The sequence below is a fragment of the Haliotis rufescens genome, unplaced genomic scaffold, assembly GCF_023055435.1.
Source record: "Haliotis rufescens isolate VD_foot unplaced genomic scaffold, xgHalRufe1.0.p SCAF_1, whole genome shotgun sequence".
Classification (NCBI taxonomy): Eukaryota; Metazoa; Mollusca; class Gastropoda; order Lepetellida; family Haliotidae; genus Haliotis; species Haliotis rufescens.
In genome coordinates, this window is record NW_025963779.1 from 63,274,124 (window position 1) to 63,292,569 (window position 18,446).

Consider the following 18,446-nt stretch of genomic DNA (forward strand, 5'->3'; position numbering starts at 1 on the left):
TGCATAACGAGTTACGACATTCTTGGTCCCGAGATTACAGTTTACTTATAGATTATAATCTATAAATGGGGTTGTACCCATGTTCAACTTTTTGTCCGAAACATGCGATCAAATTGTGAGAAAGAAAACTTTGTCATAATGATTTAGACAACATCTGTTCATTTGTAACTTTATGTTTCAAACATCCAAGTCCCCTTTTCATTTTGTTGGATTTCTAACTTGCTGACAAGCGCGTTCGTATTTACCCTCTGTGTGTGACTGAAGCGGAGTTTGTACAGCGCAGTGTATGTCTTGCGGCTTGTAATGTACATTGCCTGGTATTTAGATCGTTATTCTACAGCGAGCCGAGCGCCAGCGTGTCGGAACCTGGACAGTGTCGCATTTTGTCTTAATGGCGGGAATAAAGATACATTTGCAAATAACCCTTTTTCAGTTTATTTGTCTGAAGGTCTGGCGCCGAATGCCTGCTGGGTAAAGCACACAACATATCTGGTTGTAACCCGTGTTAAATGGTTGAATAATCGCCACTGGACTCGCTGACTTGTATTCACTGATCTGTCTACACTGCACTCAATTTTAGTTACATATTCAGTTTATTTCAAATACAAAGGTGGCCACATATAACAGAAGCACAGTCCGTGATTTGAGTGGTGCCGTTTTTATCAATATTCCAGCAATATTACTGTGGGAGATACCAGGCATGGGTTTCATACTGTTGAAATCGAACCCGGGTCTTTCGACGGAACTCGTTAACCCCTGGTTTACACCCACCGTCCAGAATAACAATTATATGCTTTGATGTAGGTGAGGTGAGGTGAAAATGGGTTTAACGTCGCGTCCAAGATTATTGCACAGCGACGTTCATGCACGTGTATGTGTGGGTGGCTGCTTGTTCTAGTCCGGACTGATGCCGATTTATAGTGCTAGCACACTGAGATATCATGCCGCAGTTAAACATGGATACCCCACTCAGACACAGTATACTGACTCCGAGCCGACCAGTCCTTGTTTTAGCCCTTTAGTGCCGAGCGCCAGACAGGGTAACAACAAGTACCATCTTTTAACGTCTTTGGTATGACGCGGCCGGGCATCGAACCCCGGACCTTCCGCTCTCTGGGCGGACGCTCTACCACTAGACCACGGAGGCGGTCCGCTTTGATGTAGAAACAAATAATAAAGGTTACTGGCGTGTTCGCAGAGATGAGTACTGTGTGAAACAAAAGAACGCATTAGAAATCGTTTAATGTTTGTATCTTGCGTAATGAACGTGATTCAAACGTGGCCATGTAACTTCTCCTGAATATTTGGCGGCGTTTGGGTTGCTGTTAAATGCGGCTTAGTCTGTTGTTATTAACATAAGGGTAAATTTTCATACGATGGGGAAAGAAGAAAATATAGGTATTGTATGATTGTCTGCCTTGAGTGTATGAGTGAGTGAGTGAATTGGGTTTAACGCCGCTTTTAACAGTATTCCAGTTATATCACGGCGTGTCAGCTTAATGTGGGAGGAAAACCCGAAGTGATGCAGGTCTCAGACGTTTACCGCTTCGGTGAAACCCACGAGCACGGGTATGGTGCTGACAAACCTAGAAACATAATCAGGATGAACCGGGATTCGAACCCACAATCGTAAGTTTCTGGCGTGCCCAAAGGACGCAACTCTGCACAGCGAATCGCGGCGCCTTAGACGACTGGGCCACCCGTGCCCCCTTGAGTGTATGAAAGATGGAGGTGACGCGACACCTAATAGACACTCAGCTGTGGTGGACACCGTGTCACAGTAGTTTTAGTTTATCGTGTCCGCTTCACGCGAGAAGAGACGAACATGACATCTGTTATAATGTAGAACCCACATTAAGAACATTTCTGTTAGTTCTGATGTGGTTGAAAGCTAAATTAACACATCGTGCTGGTGACATTGTGCTGGTTGGTAATCGCTATTATAATCTGTATAAAGATATCCTCTCAGTAGAAGACTACTTATTGTATTTACCTCATAATTTACGCATCTGGCTTACTAAATTCAGAACCACCAACCACCGACTCCCAGTTGAGACTGGCCGATGGTATAACCTCAATAGGGAAGATAGGCTTTGCTCTCTCTGTAAAAATGAAATTGGTGATGAATTCCATTTTATACTAGAATGCCATGAATTGGATCATTTAAGAAATAAATATCTCCCATTCTATTATTGTAAATATCCAAATACTTGTTTCACTTATGACTTGTTCTTATAAACCTCTCCTCTTACGACTAGCCCAGTATGTAAAATATGGACTGTGTATTCTCCACTAGGTATTGTCTTATTTCTTTGTATATATGTCTCTCTTGTCAACTTCTTTATGTCACCACGGTGATTCATGAGAAATAAACATCTTCTTCTTCTGGTAAGCGATTAACAGTCTTGATTAACACCACACCGCGGCAGTGAGCGGCCCGGTACCTGGCAGTAAATGCCGTATGTACTTTCACCGCCCTTGAACAGTTGGTTGTGCTGTGTGTATGGATTTGATATGAGTACAAGCCAGTACAACCGAACGGCTTATGGCTATGAACACGAACTAATGTCAAAGTAATCTCTCATACGGAGACTTTCAAAATGTTTTATTGTTTCAGTATGGTGAACGTATCACTACATGAAAAAATGGGTTCTTAAAAAATGCCAAAAGACAAAACTATTCTAATATTCGATTATTACCCGAAAATATACGACAGGCAAATTATGCTTATCCTTGATGTACGTGTTTTTCTGATTATGGTGACTCATCCTAGATGTACGTGTAGGAACAGGCAAATTATGCACTTACCAGTTTGTTGAGACGCGAAATATGATAGTGTGTTAAGACAATTTGAACCGATATAACTGACAGAGATAGTTTGCTGTAAGGACAGACGGCGACGATAAGACTCTCTGAACCAAATGGCAGTTAGTATGGGCTTATGAATATCTGAACCCTGAGATCAGGTGGGAGGTTAAGATTATCTGAACCACGATATCAGTTGGTAGTGTTAAGAAGATCTGAACCATGATGGCAATTAGTTGGGATAGATGAATATCTGAAGCGTTATGGCAGATGGTAAGGTTCAGAATATCTGAATGGCGATAGCAGATAGTGAGGTTAAGATTATCTAAACCAAAATGACAGTTAGGTTATATGGATAACTGAAGCGCTATACCAGACGGTTAAGTTGAGAATATCTGAACCGTGATAGCAAGTGGTTAGGTTATAGTATCTGAAGTGCTATAGCAGATCTGAACAGCCTTATCAGATGGTGAGGGTCAGAGTATCTGAACAACGATCACAGTTAGTGAAGGTATATGAACATCTGAACCGCGACAGCAGATTGTGAGGTTAAGATTACTGATAGTGAGGTTTTGCTAATCTTGGCGTAAATAGGGGATTGGAACGTGGTAAAAGTTGGCCATATTCTCTTCTCCACTCTCTTAATACTCTACCAGATACATACATACAGTGAGTGAGTGAGTGAGTGAGTTGGGTTTACCGCCGCTTTTAACAGTATTGCAGCTATATCACGGCGTGTCAGCTTAATGTGGGAGGAAAACCCGAAGTGATGCAGGTCTCAGACGTTTACCGCTTCGGTGAAACCAACGAGCACAGGTATGGTGCTGACAAACCTAGAAACATAATCGGGGCGAACCGTGATTCGAACCCACACTCATAGGTTTTTGGCGTGCCAAAGGGACGCCTTAGAAGACTGGGCCACCCGTGCACCCCTTGCCCCCAGATACATACAGTGAAATCTCGCTAATCTAGACAGTATCATTTTCAGTAACATCGTCTGAATGATTAAAATTCATAAAGTAATGTCCCTTTGTATGTAAAGCCTTTTAACATAATTGTCCTGACTAATGGGTCGAACGTAGCGGGGTTTCAGAGTATATCAAATTATTTAAGTGAAACACAGATGACAAATACATTTCATGGCACCCTAATCGTAAAATCAAGTTGAAATATATTAAGACATATTTTGTCTTATACGATAGCAAAGTTCACGTCAGACCTGAAGAAAGCTCATATGCGTCAGTAGTTTTGTCTTTCTATTCTAGATCAGTTTTAAGATAACACGATTCGACAGAACGATAACATAAAATAATCCTCAATTATTACAGGTTGATTAAAAAGCAAATGTGTCTTTCACGAGCTGAAATCCCCTTCCTTTTGTCATTGAAAGAGTCATTTATCATCAGGAAAAACCCTATTTTTCACATCAGGCCCGAAATAACAGCACGAATCACAACCAGTACCGGCTGGGTCCCACACGCCCATTGTTCGTATCCATGACAAACCGGAAATCCTCCCTTATTTGGCAACACAGAGCCATTGATAAATTTCCCTGCGTTTCGTCAATAACATTATAGCGGTCTAGAATCGAGAATTTGTCAAAAATCAATAATTTATTCATCGCGTCACATCAACAACCTAAGTTCTTTGCTTACGCAGACGATACAAGCAGCCAATCAGCAGCCAGGCCCCTGTTGACGTCACGACTGTCGAAGACGGGAGAAGCATTTCGAATCGATATTCGGACCGATTTCATAATTAGTCACTAGTTCCCGACTGTTGCCGCGCACGGCCAAACGACGCCATCTTGGAAGTTAAGGAAAGAATATGGCGTGAATATTTCAACAGGCTGAAGCCATATTTGCTGTGTGACATCCCAATATTGCAGAGATTTTTGTGAATTTCAATCCCTATTTACACAATGCCAGTTCAGCAAGGAGAACACCCTCTTCAACATTGTAAGTCCTCCATGTCGTATCTCAGTTGTGTCGGAATGTCCGTTCCATGTTTTCATGTCTTGCCACTGTCGAATGTTTTGAGTGTCAGATTGTGTGTGGATTTGTATCTAGGAGGGATGGTCACACATATTTAATCTTTATTAATAATACACGTATATTTAATGTCATCCACTTGAATTGGAAAAGATATATGTTCTTATATTACAATTAACACACGTAGGTATGTGAGATTAACATTGGTTTGCGGGAAACAGATATGGTCGTTCATATTTCAACATAACTGTGGCGGTCGTATTGTATTTGGATGGGTGTTATTTTTGTAAATCGTTATGAATACTCTTTTTTTCATGTAAGTGCCATTTTTGATGCATGATAATTTTTTAAATGGAAGGTTAACCGTCATTATGCACATTCGAATAAAACAGATTACCAACGTTCATCAATATCGAGATGTGGCCATAGTAAAGCTATAGAAGTAGGTCATCAAGTCTATAGAACAACATCGGGAGTCTTTGTAAAATTGTCCCGTGTCGAAATCGGCGGGTTCTGTACCCCCGACATTGAAGCAGCAACACCCTCGGATGCTTGTCACACCCATCATCTACAGCACACTCCCACGCAGCCGGTGATGTCCGCTTGCCGTCTTGTGTGATTTTGAAATACGCTCTGAAACACTTTGAAAATCACAATTACTGCTTTCGTGATATATAATGCCCATTTTGTTGAAAGAAGGCGTCCACTTGAAAATTAGATTTGACCAAAAAATAACAAACGTACTCGGCTGAAAACTGTCGCCTGTTGTGAGAAACTCATTGATATGGTGCATGTAATATCGCCTATGATACCTGTATGAAATAGATCACCATCAAATAACTATTTCTCCTTTGTTTTATGTTGAGCCCCGATCACACATGTGTCTATACTGTCTATCGCCCGGCAGTTTACTTTCATTCGGTTGTTTCGCGAAAACCATCTTAGATAGTCTATATATACATAGTTTACAGTCCAATGACCAATTGTTCTTATTCATTTTCTAAACGTTTTTTCAGCAAAAAGGTTTAAATCGTTATCAAAACAATAATATGAATATTCGGGTGATCCATTCATTTACAAAATTCAGAAAAATTCAATTAATGTTTTCAGGTCCGGTTACTCAAATGTTAAGTCTTGTATTTAGAATAGAATATGATTGTTGTATAAATAATTGTTGTATAAAAAATAATGTCACGTTATGCCGAAGTGGCACTCGTCAGATTTCATCTAACGACGTCAATAGCAGATTATAACAACTCAACTGCTGTCGTGTGTCGTAACAACATCCTCCATCCTGTCACGACCTAGCTCATGGCGGTTTGGGGGATATATTAACAAGACGCAGTACGCCCACGGTGAAAGGCCTTGGTCGAAACTCTCCATATGGTACCGTGAAAGTACTAAACCCCGTCGATATTGTCTTCCCCTTGATGTTCCACCAGCTTCATTATTATTGGCGCAGCTCCGTTTTATTGATTTAAAACGTTTAAAGATATCGTGTGTTGTTTGAAGGAATTTGTTGCGATGTTGAAATCAATATGTCGCCTTGTGTCGAAAATGGTCAGACTGGCTTTGAACGCGGGAATGCTGAATTCAGCGAAAATGTCAAGAGATAGCAGGTTGCGTTGTTAATCTTGTGTGATAAGATACAGAACACTCTAATTCAATTGAAAGCAGTATTCTCAGACATTTAAATCATCGCGAAAGTAAATTGTATTAGTTTTATTATTTTCTACAGAAACGAAAAACGTGTTTTGAATTAAATAGACCTTAGTTCACATGCACAGACATTCATCATCATCATCATCATCATCATCATCATCATCATCATCGCCACGAACATGAACACCACAGCATCACTACCACCACTCTTTCATTACTTTACTCCATTACACTACTCTATTAAATCTCCACAACACCATGAACATCTCATCTCCATCAGCATCACTGTTGTCACTCCACAATTCTCCAATCACCACCACCACCATAACTAACATCCCTCAAACCATCACCGCCCCATCGCAACCACTTCAGCACCACCACCATCACGATCCAATCATGACACCACCATCACTGCTACGACCACAACTAATTTGTATTTTTGGGTTCAACTCTTGCTCCGCTGTATTAAAGTTGGCAGGAAACCCATCAACATATTTATCATCCAATCGCACTTTTTGCAGTCTGTCTATCAGTGCTAGTAGTTCCTATGAATGTGAAGTTATATTTGCTGGAATGCTGCGCGGCAAAATTAGCCTCAAACCAGTCTTGTTTAAAGTTGCCCCAAAGCAGACTTGCCTATTGATTTCCTGGGCAGTGCAAATAATCCCGCAATCAGACCAAAAAGCGCGTCTTCAGAAACGAAGCCCCATTACATGAGAATCACGTTGTCTCTTGTTTAAGTCAACATAACGTCTTTGGATGTCCTCCGATGCTGGCATATTAGCTAAACTGGCGATGCAGTGTGCCAACTCGCTCCCGGAAACACATCCTCTCTCCTTGCGACAAACTAAGCATCATATTGCTCAGAAATGCCTTCAATCTTCTCAAGACTCATCGCCACTGGTTGCCCAGACCTTTAGTGAGAACGTTCAAGTGGATTCAAGTCATGTAATTTCAGTGTGCCTATCCTGACCTGGACGACTGGTTCAGACTAAACACAGCCCAACTGTCCGGGGACCTTTGTCGCCTCTATAACTCAACTGTATGAACCTATATCTCGCCTCTATACCTAATTGTATGAACCTGTGTCTCGCTTCTGCACAAATCTGTGTGAGCCTACGTCTCGCCTCTATACCAAAATGTGTGAACAAATGTCTCGCCTCTATACCCGAATGTATGAACCTATGTCTCGCCTCAATACCCATAGGTATGAACCAATGTCTCGCCTCAATACCCAACTGTATGAACTATGTCTCGCCTCTATACCCAACTGTATGAACCAATGTCTCGCCTCTATACCCACTGTATGAACCAGTGTCTCGCCTCTATACCCAACTGTATGAACCAGTGTCTCGCCTCTATACCCAACTGTATGAACCAATGTCTCGCCTCTATACACAACTGTATAAACCAATGTCTCGCCTCTATACCCAACTGTGCGAACCAATGTCTCGCCTCAATACCCTACTGTATGAACCAATGTCTCGCCTCTATACCCAACTGTATGAACCAATGTCTCGCCTCTATACACAACTGTATAAACCAATGTCTCGCCTCTATACCCAACTGTGCGAACCAATGTCTCGCCTCAATACCCTACTGTATGAACCAATGTCTCGCCTCAATACCCTACTGTATGAACCAATGTCTCGCCTCTATACACAACTGTATGAACATATATGCAATCAAAATGGGAAATAATGCAATAATCAAAATCACGCAAATAAATAAATCAAGTGTTATCTAACCGATTACAAACAACATTACATTATTGACTTTTTACGTTTTAACAACAAAAAGTAGACGAGAGGAATAATTAAGTATTTCACCAGGCAACGCATGCACTTGATCTCTGTGAAGCCTTACGCCCGATGGGATAATAATTCTATTCGTGTCATTTCCATGGCAACCCTTTGTCAAGGAGTGTTATAATTGTATTGTGTGGGGCAACCTGTGCATGTGTGTCCCCTGGGAGGTTGTTATATAGTGCCCACGGGGCATACTGCCCAGCACGCGGCCGCGCGGTCACGTTACAACCGGACCAAGCTTCATTCAACTCCCTCTGCTGATGATCGATTCACGAGAACTTCTATTAAAGCAAGAAAACTTTTAAACAAAAATCACAGTACCGGAAATCACATTAAGGACATGATATGCCATCTAGCCGTAATATGAGCTGTACCATGTGAATATGTGTCATTTGTTGGGAATTATTGTCAGCATCTGCACGCTCTGACACTGATCTGACTACCGTCACTAGCCACTGCTACGGATGCTGCCGCGTGTCTGTTGTTACTGTCGCTGTTACTACGGTACTGCTTGGTAGGACAGGAGGCTCGGAGTGACACAGATTCAAAGACAAGGGTCCTGTATCTGAATTCTGAAGCACCACCAGTACTATTTTTAGTGGAAAATCGGCTTTGCGTTCAGATCGATGTCCCGTTACAAATAATCAGAGATCGATAAACAATTAACAAATAACAAGTTTCCTGAATTGCTGCAGGGGTTTTCGTTTGAAAACAAAACTATATTGATATGCACGATAGTGTTTAACCCCTTCTGTTTCCTATTCTCCCGGGTTATGCAGCCATCTTGCGATAAGCAATGGTGTTTACCTGTAAAATGCGTTTGCTGAGCGACAAGGAAAACGTACCGATCGACCCCCTATTGTCTCATACTGTTTGGTCCTTTCTAAATAGGAAAATGTCTTGGAGAACAATTCCATCAATGCAGGCTGCTAATTCCTCGCGCGGAAGCTTCTCGCCCGAGTTTGGCTATCACTGTTGTTCGCAGGGTAGGGGCATTCAATACGTCCACGCAATGATGCACTGACACTGGTTCAGTGTCACTAAAGGTCTTACTGAAGAACTCATTGTACAAAGGTATTGGCAGACTGCATGCCAAGTTCGATCTATATTTTCAACAAGGAAACAGGTGTGGTTTTAATTAGCTGTCGTGGATTACGTGAAGCTATGTGTTGGGAGACACTGGGCGCGTCCTGGAGGGGGAGTGTTAGAGTGTCACGTCAGGACTACATGAAGCAATGGCTTACCTTACAATATGTAGACAACGCAAACAGTATGTAAACAGGGGCAGCAGAAAATAGATTATCGTACATTTTTGGGACAACGGAAAATGCTTACGTTACAATATGGTGACAAAGACAACAGCTTATCTTACAATATGGTGACAAAGACAACAGCATATGTTACAATATGGCGACAAAGAAAACAGCATATGTTACAATATGGTGACAAAGACAACAGCATATGTTACAAGATGGCGACAAAGAAAACAGCATATGTTACAATATGGTGACAAAGACAACAACATATGTTACAATATGGTGACAAAGACAACAGCATATGTTACAATATGGTGACAAAGACAACAGCATATGTTACAATATGGCGACAAAGACAACAACATATATTACAAAATGGTGACAAAGACAACAACATATGTTACAATATGGTGACAAAGACAACAGCATATGTTACATTATGGTGACAAAGACAACAGCATATGTTACAATATGGTGACAAAGACAACAACATATGTTACAATATGGTGACAAAGACAACAGCATATGTTACAATATGGTGACAAAGACAACAACATATGTTACAATATGGTGACAAAGACAACAGCATATGTTACAATATGGTGACAAAGACAACAGCATATGTTACAATATGGTGACAATGACAACAACATATGTTACAATATGGTGACAAAGACAACAGCATATGTTACAATATGGTGACAAAGACAACAGCATATGTTACAATATGGTGACAAAGACAACAGCATATGTTACAATATGGTGACAAAGATAACAGCATATGTTACAATATAATGACAAAGGCAACAGCTTATCTTACAATATGGTGACATAGACTACAGCTTATGTTACAATATGCCTTACAAACCAATTAGTTTGGCTCATCCTTCCCTTCCACATACATTCCGTGTCTCTTATCACTCCCTATCATTAAACATTCCGTGTCTCTTATCACTCCCTATCATTATACATTCCATGTCCCTTATCACTCCCTATCATTATACATTCCGTATCCCTTATCACTCCCTATCATTATACATTCCGTGTCCCTTATCACTCCCTATCATTATACATTCCGTATCCCTTATCACTCCCTATCATTATACATTCCGTGTCCCTTATCACCCCCTATCATTATACATTCCGTGTCTCTTATCACTCCCTATCATTATACATTCCGTATCCCTTATCACTCCCTATCATTATACATTCCGTGTCCCTTATCACCCCCTATCATTATACATTCCGTGTCTCTTATCACTCCCTATCATTATACATTCCGTATCCCTTATCACTCCTTATCATTATACATTCCGTGTCCCTTATCACTCCCTATCATTATACATTCCGTGTTCCTTATCACTCCCTATCATTATACATTCCGTGTCCCTTATCACTCCCTATCATTATACATTCCGTATCCCTTATCACTCCCTATCATTATACATTCCGTGTCCCTTAGCACCCCATATCATTATACATGCCATGTCTCTTATCACTCCCTATCATTATACATTCCGTATCCCTTATCACTCCCTATCATTATACATTCCGTGTCCCTTATCACTCCCTATCATTATACATTCCGTGTCCCTTATCACCCCCTATCATTATACATTCCGTGTCTCTTTTCACTCCCTATCATTATACATTCCGTGTCCCTTATCACTCCCTATCATTATACATTCCGTGTCCCTTATCACTCCCTATCATTATGCATTCCGTGTCCCTTATCACTCCCTATTATTATACATTCCGTGTCCCTTATCACTCCCTATCATTATACATTCCGTGTCCCTTATCACTGCCTATCATTATACATTCCGTATCCCTTATCACTCCCTATCATTATACATTCCGTATCCCTTATCACTCCTTATCATTATACATTCCGAGTCCCTTATCACCCCCTATCATTATACATTCCGTGTTCCTTATCACTCCCTATCGTTATACATTCCATGCCTCTTATCACTCCCTATCATTATACATTCCGTGTCCCTTATCACTCCCTATCATTATACATTCCATGCCTCTTATCACTCCCTATCATTATACATTCCGTGTCCTTTATCACTCCCTATTATTATACATTCCGTGTCCCTTATCACTCCCTATCATTATACATTCCGTGTCCCTTATCACTCCCTATCATTATACATTCCGTGTCCCTTATCACTCCCTATCATTATACATTCCGTGTCTCTTATCACTCCCTACCATTATACATTCCGTGTCTCTTATCACTCCCTATCATTATACAATCCGTGTTCCTTATCACTCCCTATCATTATACATTACATGCCCCTTTCACTCCCTATCATTATACATTCCGTGTCCCTTATCACTCCCTATCATTATACATTCCGTGTCCCTTATCACTCCCTATCATTATACATTCCGTGTTCCTTATCACTCCCTATCATTATACATTCTGTGTCCCTTATCACTCCCTATCTATATACATTCCGTGTCCCTTATCACCCCCTATCATTATACATTCCGTGTCCCTTATCACTCCCTATCATTATACATTCCGTGTCCCTTATCACTGCCTATCATTATACATTCCGTATCCCTTATCACTCCTTATCATTATACATTCCGAGTCCCTTATCACCCCCTAGCATTATACATTCCGTGTTCCTTATCACTCCCTATCGTTATACATTCCATGGCTCTTATCACTCCCTATCATTATACATTCCGTGTCCCTTATCACTCCCTATCATTATACATTCCATGCCTCTTATCACTCCCTATCATTATACATTCCGTGTCTCTTATCACTCCCTATCATTATAAATTCCGTGTCCGTTGTCACTCCCTATCATTATACATTCCATTCCTCTTATCACCCCCTATCATTATACATTCCGTGTCTCTTATCACTTCCTATCATTATACATTCCATGCCTCTTATCACTCCCTATCATTTTACAAACTTATGATTGTGGGTTCGAATCCCGGTTCGCCCCGATTATGTTTCTAGGTTTGTCAGCACCATACACGTGCTCGATGGTTTCACCGAAGTGGAAAACGTCATTAAGCTGACACGCCGTGATATAACTTGAATACTGTTAAAAGCGGCGCTAAACCCAACTCACTCACTGATTGTCAGATGACAGGTGGCGAAACAGCAGTTCTAATACACATGTCATCGACAAAATTACATTTATGAAACTCAGCGTCACCAGTAATGGAAACATCAGCAGATGATTAAGACTACATTTACCACACCACTGCATCAACTGTCGTTTCAGGCGCACTCAAGACTCCTCTAGATTGTTAAAACAGTGATCTGAATAATTAAAGTTTCCTCATTCGCATGCCGATTGTCCGGGGTATCCAACAGACACGGCCAGTTAATTGCGTCGTAAATTCTCAGTTGTGCTGCTTGATCATTGTACGGGAGTCACTGCTCATGTTAATAATAAATGCACGCGCACCCAAATAGCTTTATTGTAACACTAGAAGCCGGCGAGAATATGGCCGCACACAGGAACTAGATTATTCTGTTTGATAAATGGAGCTTGGACGGCCTTGTCATCTAGGGCACCTACCGTATGATATTCGGGGATGTCTAAATATCTTGCAACAATGTAAAAATCTGTTCATTGTTAAATGCCAACAAATATGGTTTCTTGGTACCCTAGTGTTGTGTGGACACACGCATCTTGGAGTTTTGTTCAGAGGAATCATATTACTCACATTTTACGTTTCGAAATTACTATAGGTGTTGCGATGTGGCATTTAGAAGATCTGGCGTCCGATGCAGTGTTATGTTATTTTGGCATAACAGAAACACGACCAATTGACTACAAGGGTATCCTTTAAGGCTGCACCAAGACTATAAAGTTCGGAGAGGGGTACCCCAAATTCTCAGCTGTAACACGACTAATGTCACTCAACGTGGCATCAAAATAATTGTTCCTGTCAAACGTGAAGTGTAGGTACAGCAATCCGATTAATCTTATCCCCTGCAGTTGATTCGATTTCGAGTTAACGTCGACAGCCCAACACACCCTCCCAACACACGTACACGTTGCAATGTGGCATTAAGGATGCCCCCTCCACTTCCAACACACGCACGCGCACGCGCACACGCACACGCACACACACATTCCCTGGTCGGGAGAAAGCTATGGACATATTTTCGGCCATGGTGCCTATCTGCCAGCCAAAATACAGTATACACTTGAAAATTGGATTTGACAAAAAATTTGACAAACGTTATCAAAACGACACTGAACATACCTGTTGTGGGATGCTCATTGATATTCTACATGTAGTATCGCTTTTGATACCCGTTCCAAACACATCGAATAAGTTTTTGTTAGTACACATTTGGGTGTATACTTTCTTTTGCTCGGCAGTGTATTTGCCTATTCTCTGTCAGCCAGATACAACTACAGGTAAACCACCCCGAGAAGTCCTTTATCCAAAACTGGAACACCAGTGCAAACAAGGTGTTTGTAGCCTCCAACCTTGTTTTACCAGATCGTGGCACACACACCACACACACACACACACACACACACACACACACACACACACACAAACACACACAAACACACTTCATGTACACAATAGCCGTTCGATATAAACAAATAATTTAGAATATACCGATATACATTAATCCTTGCAAGGAAACAGTATTTTGCTGCCCTGCCGAACTAGCTTCCTGTCTGTGGGTCAGTGATAGGAATTCCCTACTGTCTCTATGGGTTTGCCAAGCATGTAGTTAATAGCTTGGTGAACGTTGTACTCTCTGTGGAACACTGAACCGAGGAACTGGTCTGGACATGGACACGAATACAGAGAGGTCGTTATCTGGGTGCTGTGTGTAAAAGAAACGTCACCGCTATAGAACCAGTCTCGATTATCCATCGCAACAGATTCCATTAGTATTGAATGCAAACTTCACTGACAATTTGTGATGACATCAGGTGTTTTCGAAATATACAAAGTTTGGAGTAACAAAGAAGTAAACTTTGAACATGATAAATTGCCTGACCTTACAAATTAGTGTTATCCCCCCCTTTTTGTTGTCGATATGCATATGAGTACTTTTATGTAAACGGACGTGTTTGAAATAATATGACGAGATAGGAAACGATAACTTTGTTTTTTTCTGGAAATGGAGGTTTTGCAAAACAAGAGGTTTAAGGTAAATAGTTCGGCTGGGTAGCCTAGTGGTCAAAGCGTTCGCTCGTTACGTCGAAGACCCGGGTTCGATGCCTCACATGGGTACAATGTGTGAAGCCAATTTCTGGTGTCCCCTCCCGCGATATTGTTGGAATATTGCCAAAAGCGGCGTTAAACCATACTCACTCACTCTTATTAAGTAAAAACTTCGACTCGAACAGAACTAAACGGTTGTTTACAGAATAACCCATACTAATGCAACGATAGTCCCCAACCAGGATATGGCATCCCCTCGTACACACGACAAACAACAGGTTTTTTCTAACATTTACAAAGTGGGGAAAAGTTGTCTAAGTTAACTACAAAACAACAAATGAACTCCCCATTATACTGGCCTGGACTTTTTAACACCCTGTCTAAATATATATATTCACACATACACATGCAGGGAAGAACACTATTTTCACACAGTCGCGTCCCTTTAAGCGAGAACGTGGAAAATCCAGCACACGTTCTCTCTTGACGCTTATCTTGACGCTCCACATAAAACGTTGTTTCCAATCAAGTTTGTTGCGTCCTGTTAAAATTAACAGGGAAAACTTTATCTGTCGTTGCCCTATATCAACAGCGGAATTCTTCCAGTAACAATTTACTGCGCAACAAAGAAAAAAACACTACCCCGCCTTTAAAGTTTCTTTGAAAAGATGTTTCCATCGGAAGAACATGCTCTCAAAAGACATGTTCACTCTAACTTAAGAGGTCAATCAATTTTGAAATGGTGTTTATTCGTGCCTTGCCTGAAAACCAATCCCGCAACACCGTCATGATTGGCATTGATTTGAACAACCACAAGTGAAAATTAAGTTCTATAAAGGCTCTTCCTAGGACTGCGTTCTATCTCATCACAACTCTGATTACCCCACAGAAAGTTGATAGCGTTTCTGAAAACGCGGTCCATCTAGGCCGTAGCTTCAAAGAGGTTCAAGAATTAGTTGCCAGGCAACGTAACAAATATAATTAGCTCTGCTTGACACAACAGGAAACGGTAAATTAAACAGGATATATACTCTTGGTCGACTTTGATGTGGGTTATCAGCTTATGGTCTCCTACACTACAGTCGGCAGGGCTATGGTCAGATAATTGTGCAAAAACCAGGTTCTGCTCAGATGTCGGTAAAAAGAAAGACTTATTATAACCCGCAGTTTTGCCTTTCATAATACATACACATACAAAGCACCATGCTCTTGATTTATATTGTTTACGAAGACGTCTGATATTTCTAATAGGTCATCACTTTGACACGTATTACAGACTTCTGATGACACAAATTACATGTTGGATAGCCAATATGATTTTCGTCATTCATATGAGCCTTTCATATTTTAAAATTTATCTTGGGTAAACTATTAACTGGATGTGGATTAAATCACATTGAAACATTTAATTTAATAAAACATGAAAATAAGTAATATTTATTTCTTTTGTTGCAGTTTCTAATGGCGCTATTACCGGTTTTGTGATCGGAGCTGTAGGCTTCGTCATAACAGTGTCGGTGGTGGCCTACAAATGCTACAGACGCCGCGTCATGCGCAATGCCCAGAACAGGCTTTCTTCAGCTATCAAGAAGGGGCTCCAGGAAAGCAATTCGGGAAGCATGAAGAAGAGTGCGCCGGTCAGAGGCAAGGTTATCATGAAGTCTAAAGCCACCAGTCCAATAACTCCTCCAGATCCAGAAAGAGATCCTTTTCAAAGAGGAACAACCCCTCCTGGCTTCTCGCCAACTGGTGGTGACCCAAGTTCAATCAAAACGGAAGTGTACGTGGAGAACGAAAAGGATGGAGCTACACCCGAAAAAGAAGACGTCATGCGCGAGCATCATTTGGAAGAAAAGACGACCAAACTAGGTTCTCTTCACTTCGCTGTCACCTACGATGCGCAGAAGACTGCACTGTTGGTCACAATGATCAAGGCGGTTGAACTGCCACCACGTGACCCGAGTTTGGGCGGATGTGACCCCTATGTAAAGCTGCAGCTACTTCCGGAAAAGAAGCACAAGTGCAAGACCAGGGTTCTGAGGAAGACCTTGAACCCTGTGTATGACGAGACCTTCACCTTCTATGGAATCAACCTTAACCAAATACCTGGGATTACCCTCCACTTTGTAGTTCTTAGTTTCGACCGCTTCTCCCGGGATGACATTATCGGGGAGGTGATATACCCGCTAGCTGGGGTGGACGTGAGCGAGAAGGAGGTGCCACTTAGCAAGGAGATCTCTCCACGCCATCTCAAGGTAAGAATATTGATTCATTTAAACCAAATATTAAAAGCATTTATCTTCAAAACGTCCGCCTTCGTCTAGACGTTAGGATTTGGGCAGTGTATTGTGCGGGGATGGGCAACTCTGTTTTATTTAGGATTTTGTGGGATGGAACAAGATTAACTTTGATAGACAGCCCACATTCTTGTAATGGGAGGAGGTTATGCTTAGATGGAGAAGAGCTTCTCGAGTAGTCGTGGCACCACGTAGGCTTCTTCTTCAGTGGGTCTATGGGTTACCTTGTTAAATTGTTCGTTGTCGGGAGACCCGGAATCGATTCCATACATTTGCCTATTGATGGAACCGATCTGTGCGTCCTCATGGTGATGTTTATTGTGAGAGGTAAAGTGGTGTCAGTGATTGTGGATTGTTGAACAGGTCTGAGTAGCTTGCATTGTGGAAATATTATAAGCCTTTCTATATACCTGATTAGGTGGTCTGCGATTCTACAAACACACTGTGTCACATCACTGTGTATTTAGGCTATGATGTACAGACACTCAACTGTCAGAGGATATGCATACAATCCATGTTAAATTGTAGTAATGGCACGCATGCGGCACACACCATCGGGTAATGTCACGAGTCATGTAATTAAATAGGAATCGTGGCTTCGTAAATTGCTTTTCACGCGGGCGATATTTCAACACCTACTTTCACTTTACATTTTACCAAGAAGTGTAGATTTTATAACACAGTTCGATTTCCATGCCAACAGTTACGAAAGGCGCGAATCAAGGAAACCCTACATGAGAACAACACCTTCTGGCTGAATCACACACATCTCATCACACCTGGTTCTGAAACCTAATCAGCCTGAGACTGTAATTTCCGGATATGGTTTGTCCAAAGCCAGATTTGCTTAAATAATGTAATCATGTAGCATGACGTTAGAGAGGGGTTTGTTTACGGTGAATACCAATCCACCCCGATTCCGTTACGTCCTGGATTGCGGGTTGTGAAAAGGAACAGGATGTATGAAGCTCTGGTTTTCCGGACAGGATTTAAGCAGCAAATGCACATTAACATATTTCCATTGGGGTTTCTCTCTCCGCATGCGTAACGCGTTTACTGTAGCACAACTGTAAACCGACCCTTGCCTATGTTCTCAAGTCGGCTTTTAATGATGAAAGTGACTATTTCCTCTGAGATCCACTTAAACTATATCACATTCATCAGATCGTATACGCAAAACCCTGGAACTAGTCCCATGATCGGAACTGCATGGAGAAGTTTAATTCAATAATTGACAGCCACGTTCATACTCCAGCCAGCGAGTTCTCTCTAATTCCTACATTTAAGTTCTTCCGAAGGAGGCACTTAACGATATTACTTCCATCACAACTAATCTCCTTGACAGAGCCAATGGCCGCCATTTTAGAAGCATGACTGACAAAGGAGCACGCTTCCCGTGGCACCACGTGTGACGTTAGGGCGCAATCCTCTCTGCAACCAATA

At 41.5% G+C, this 18,446-nt stretch overlaps 1 protein-coding gene across 1 annotated transcript in view; it reads left to right on the forward strand.

Moving 5' to 3' along the window:
- Positions 1-4,555: 4,555 nt before the first annotated feature.
- The window catches only part of LOC124112557 (synaptotagmin-4-like), a 29,390-nt gene continuing 15,499 nt past the window's right edge, over positions 4,556-18,446 (forward strand). Inside the window, exons 1-2 of the mRNA XM_046472707.2 lie at positions 4,556-4,763; positions 16,162-16,961. Of these exons, the coding sequence (XP_046328663.1) occupies positions 4,727-4,763; positions 16,162-16,961 (837 nt within the window). The 5' untranslated portion in view covers positions 4,556-4,726. The remainder of the gene's footprint in view (positions 4,764-16,161; positions 16,962-18,446) is intronic.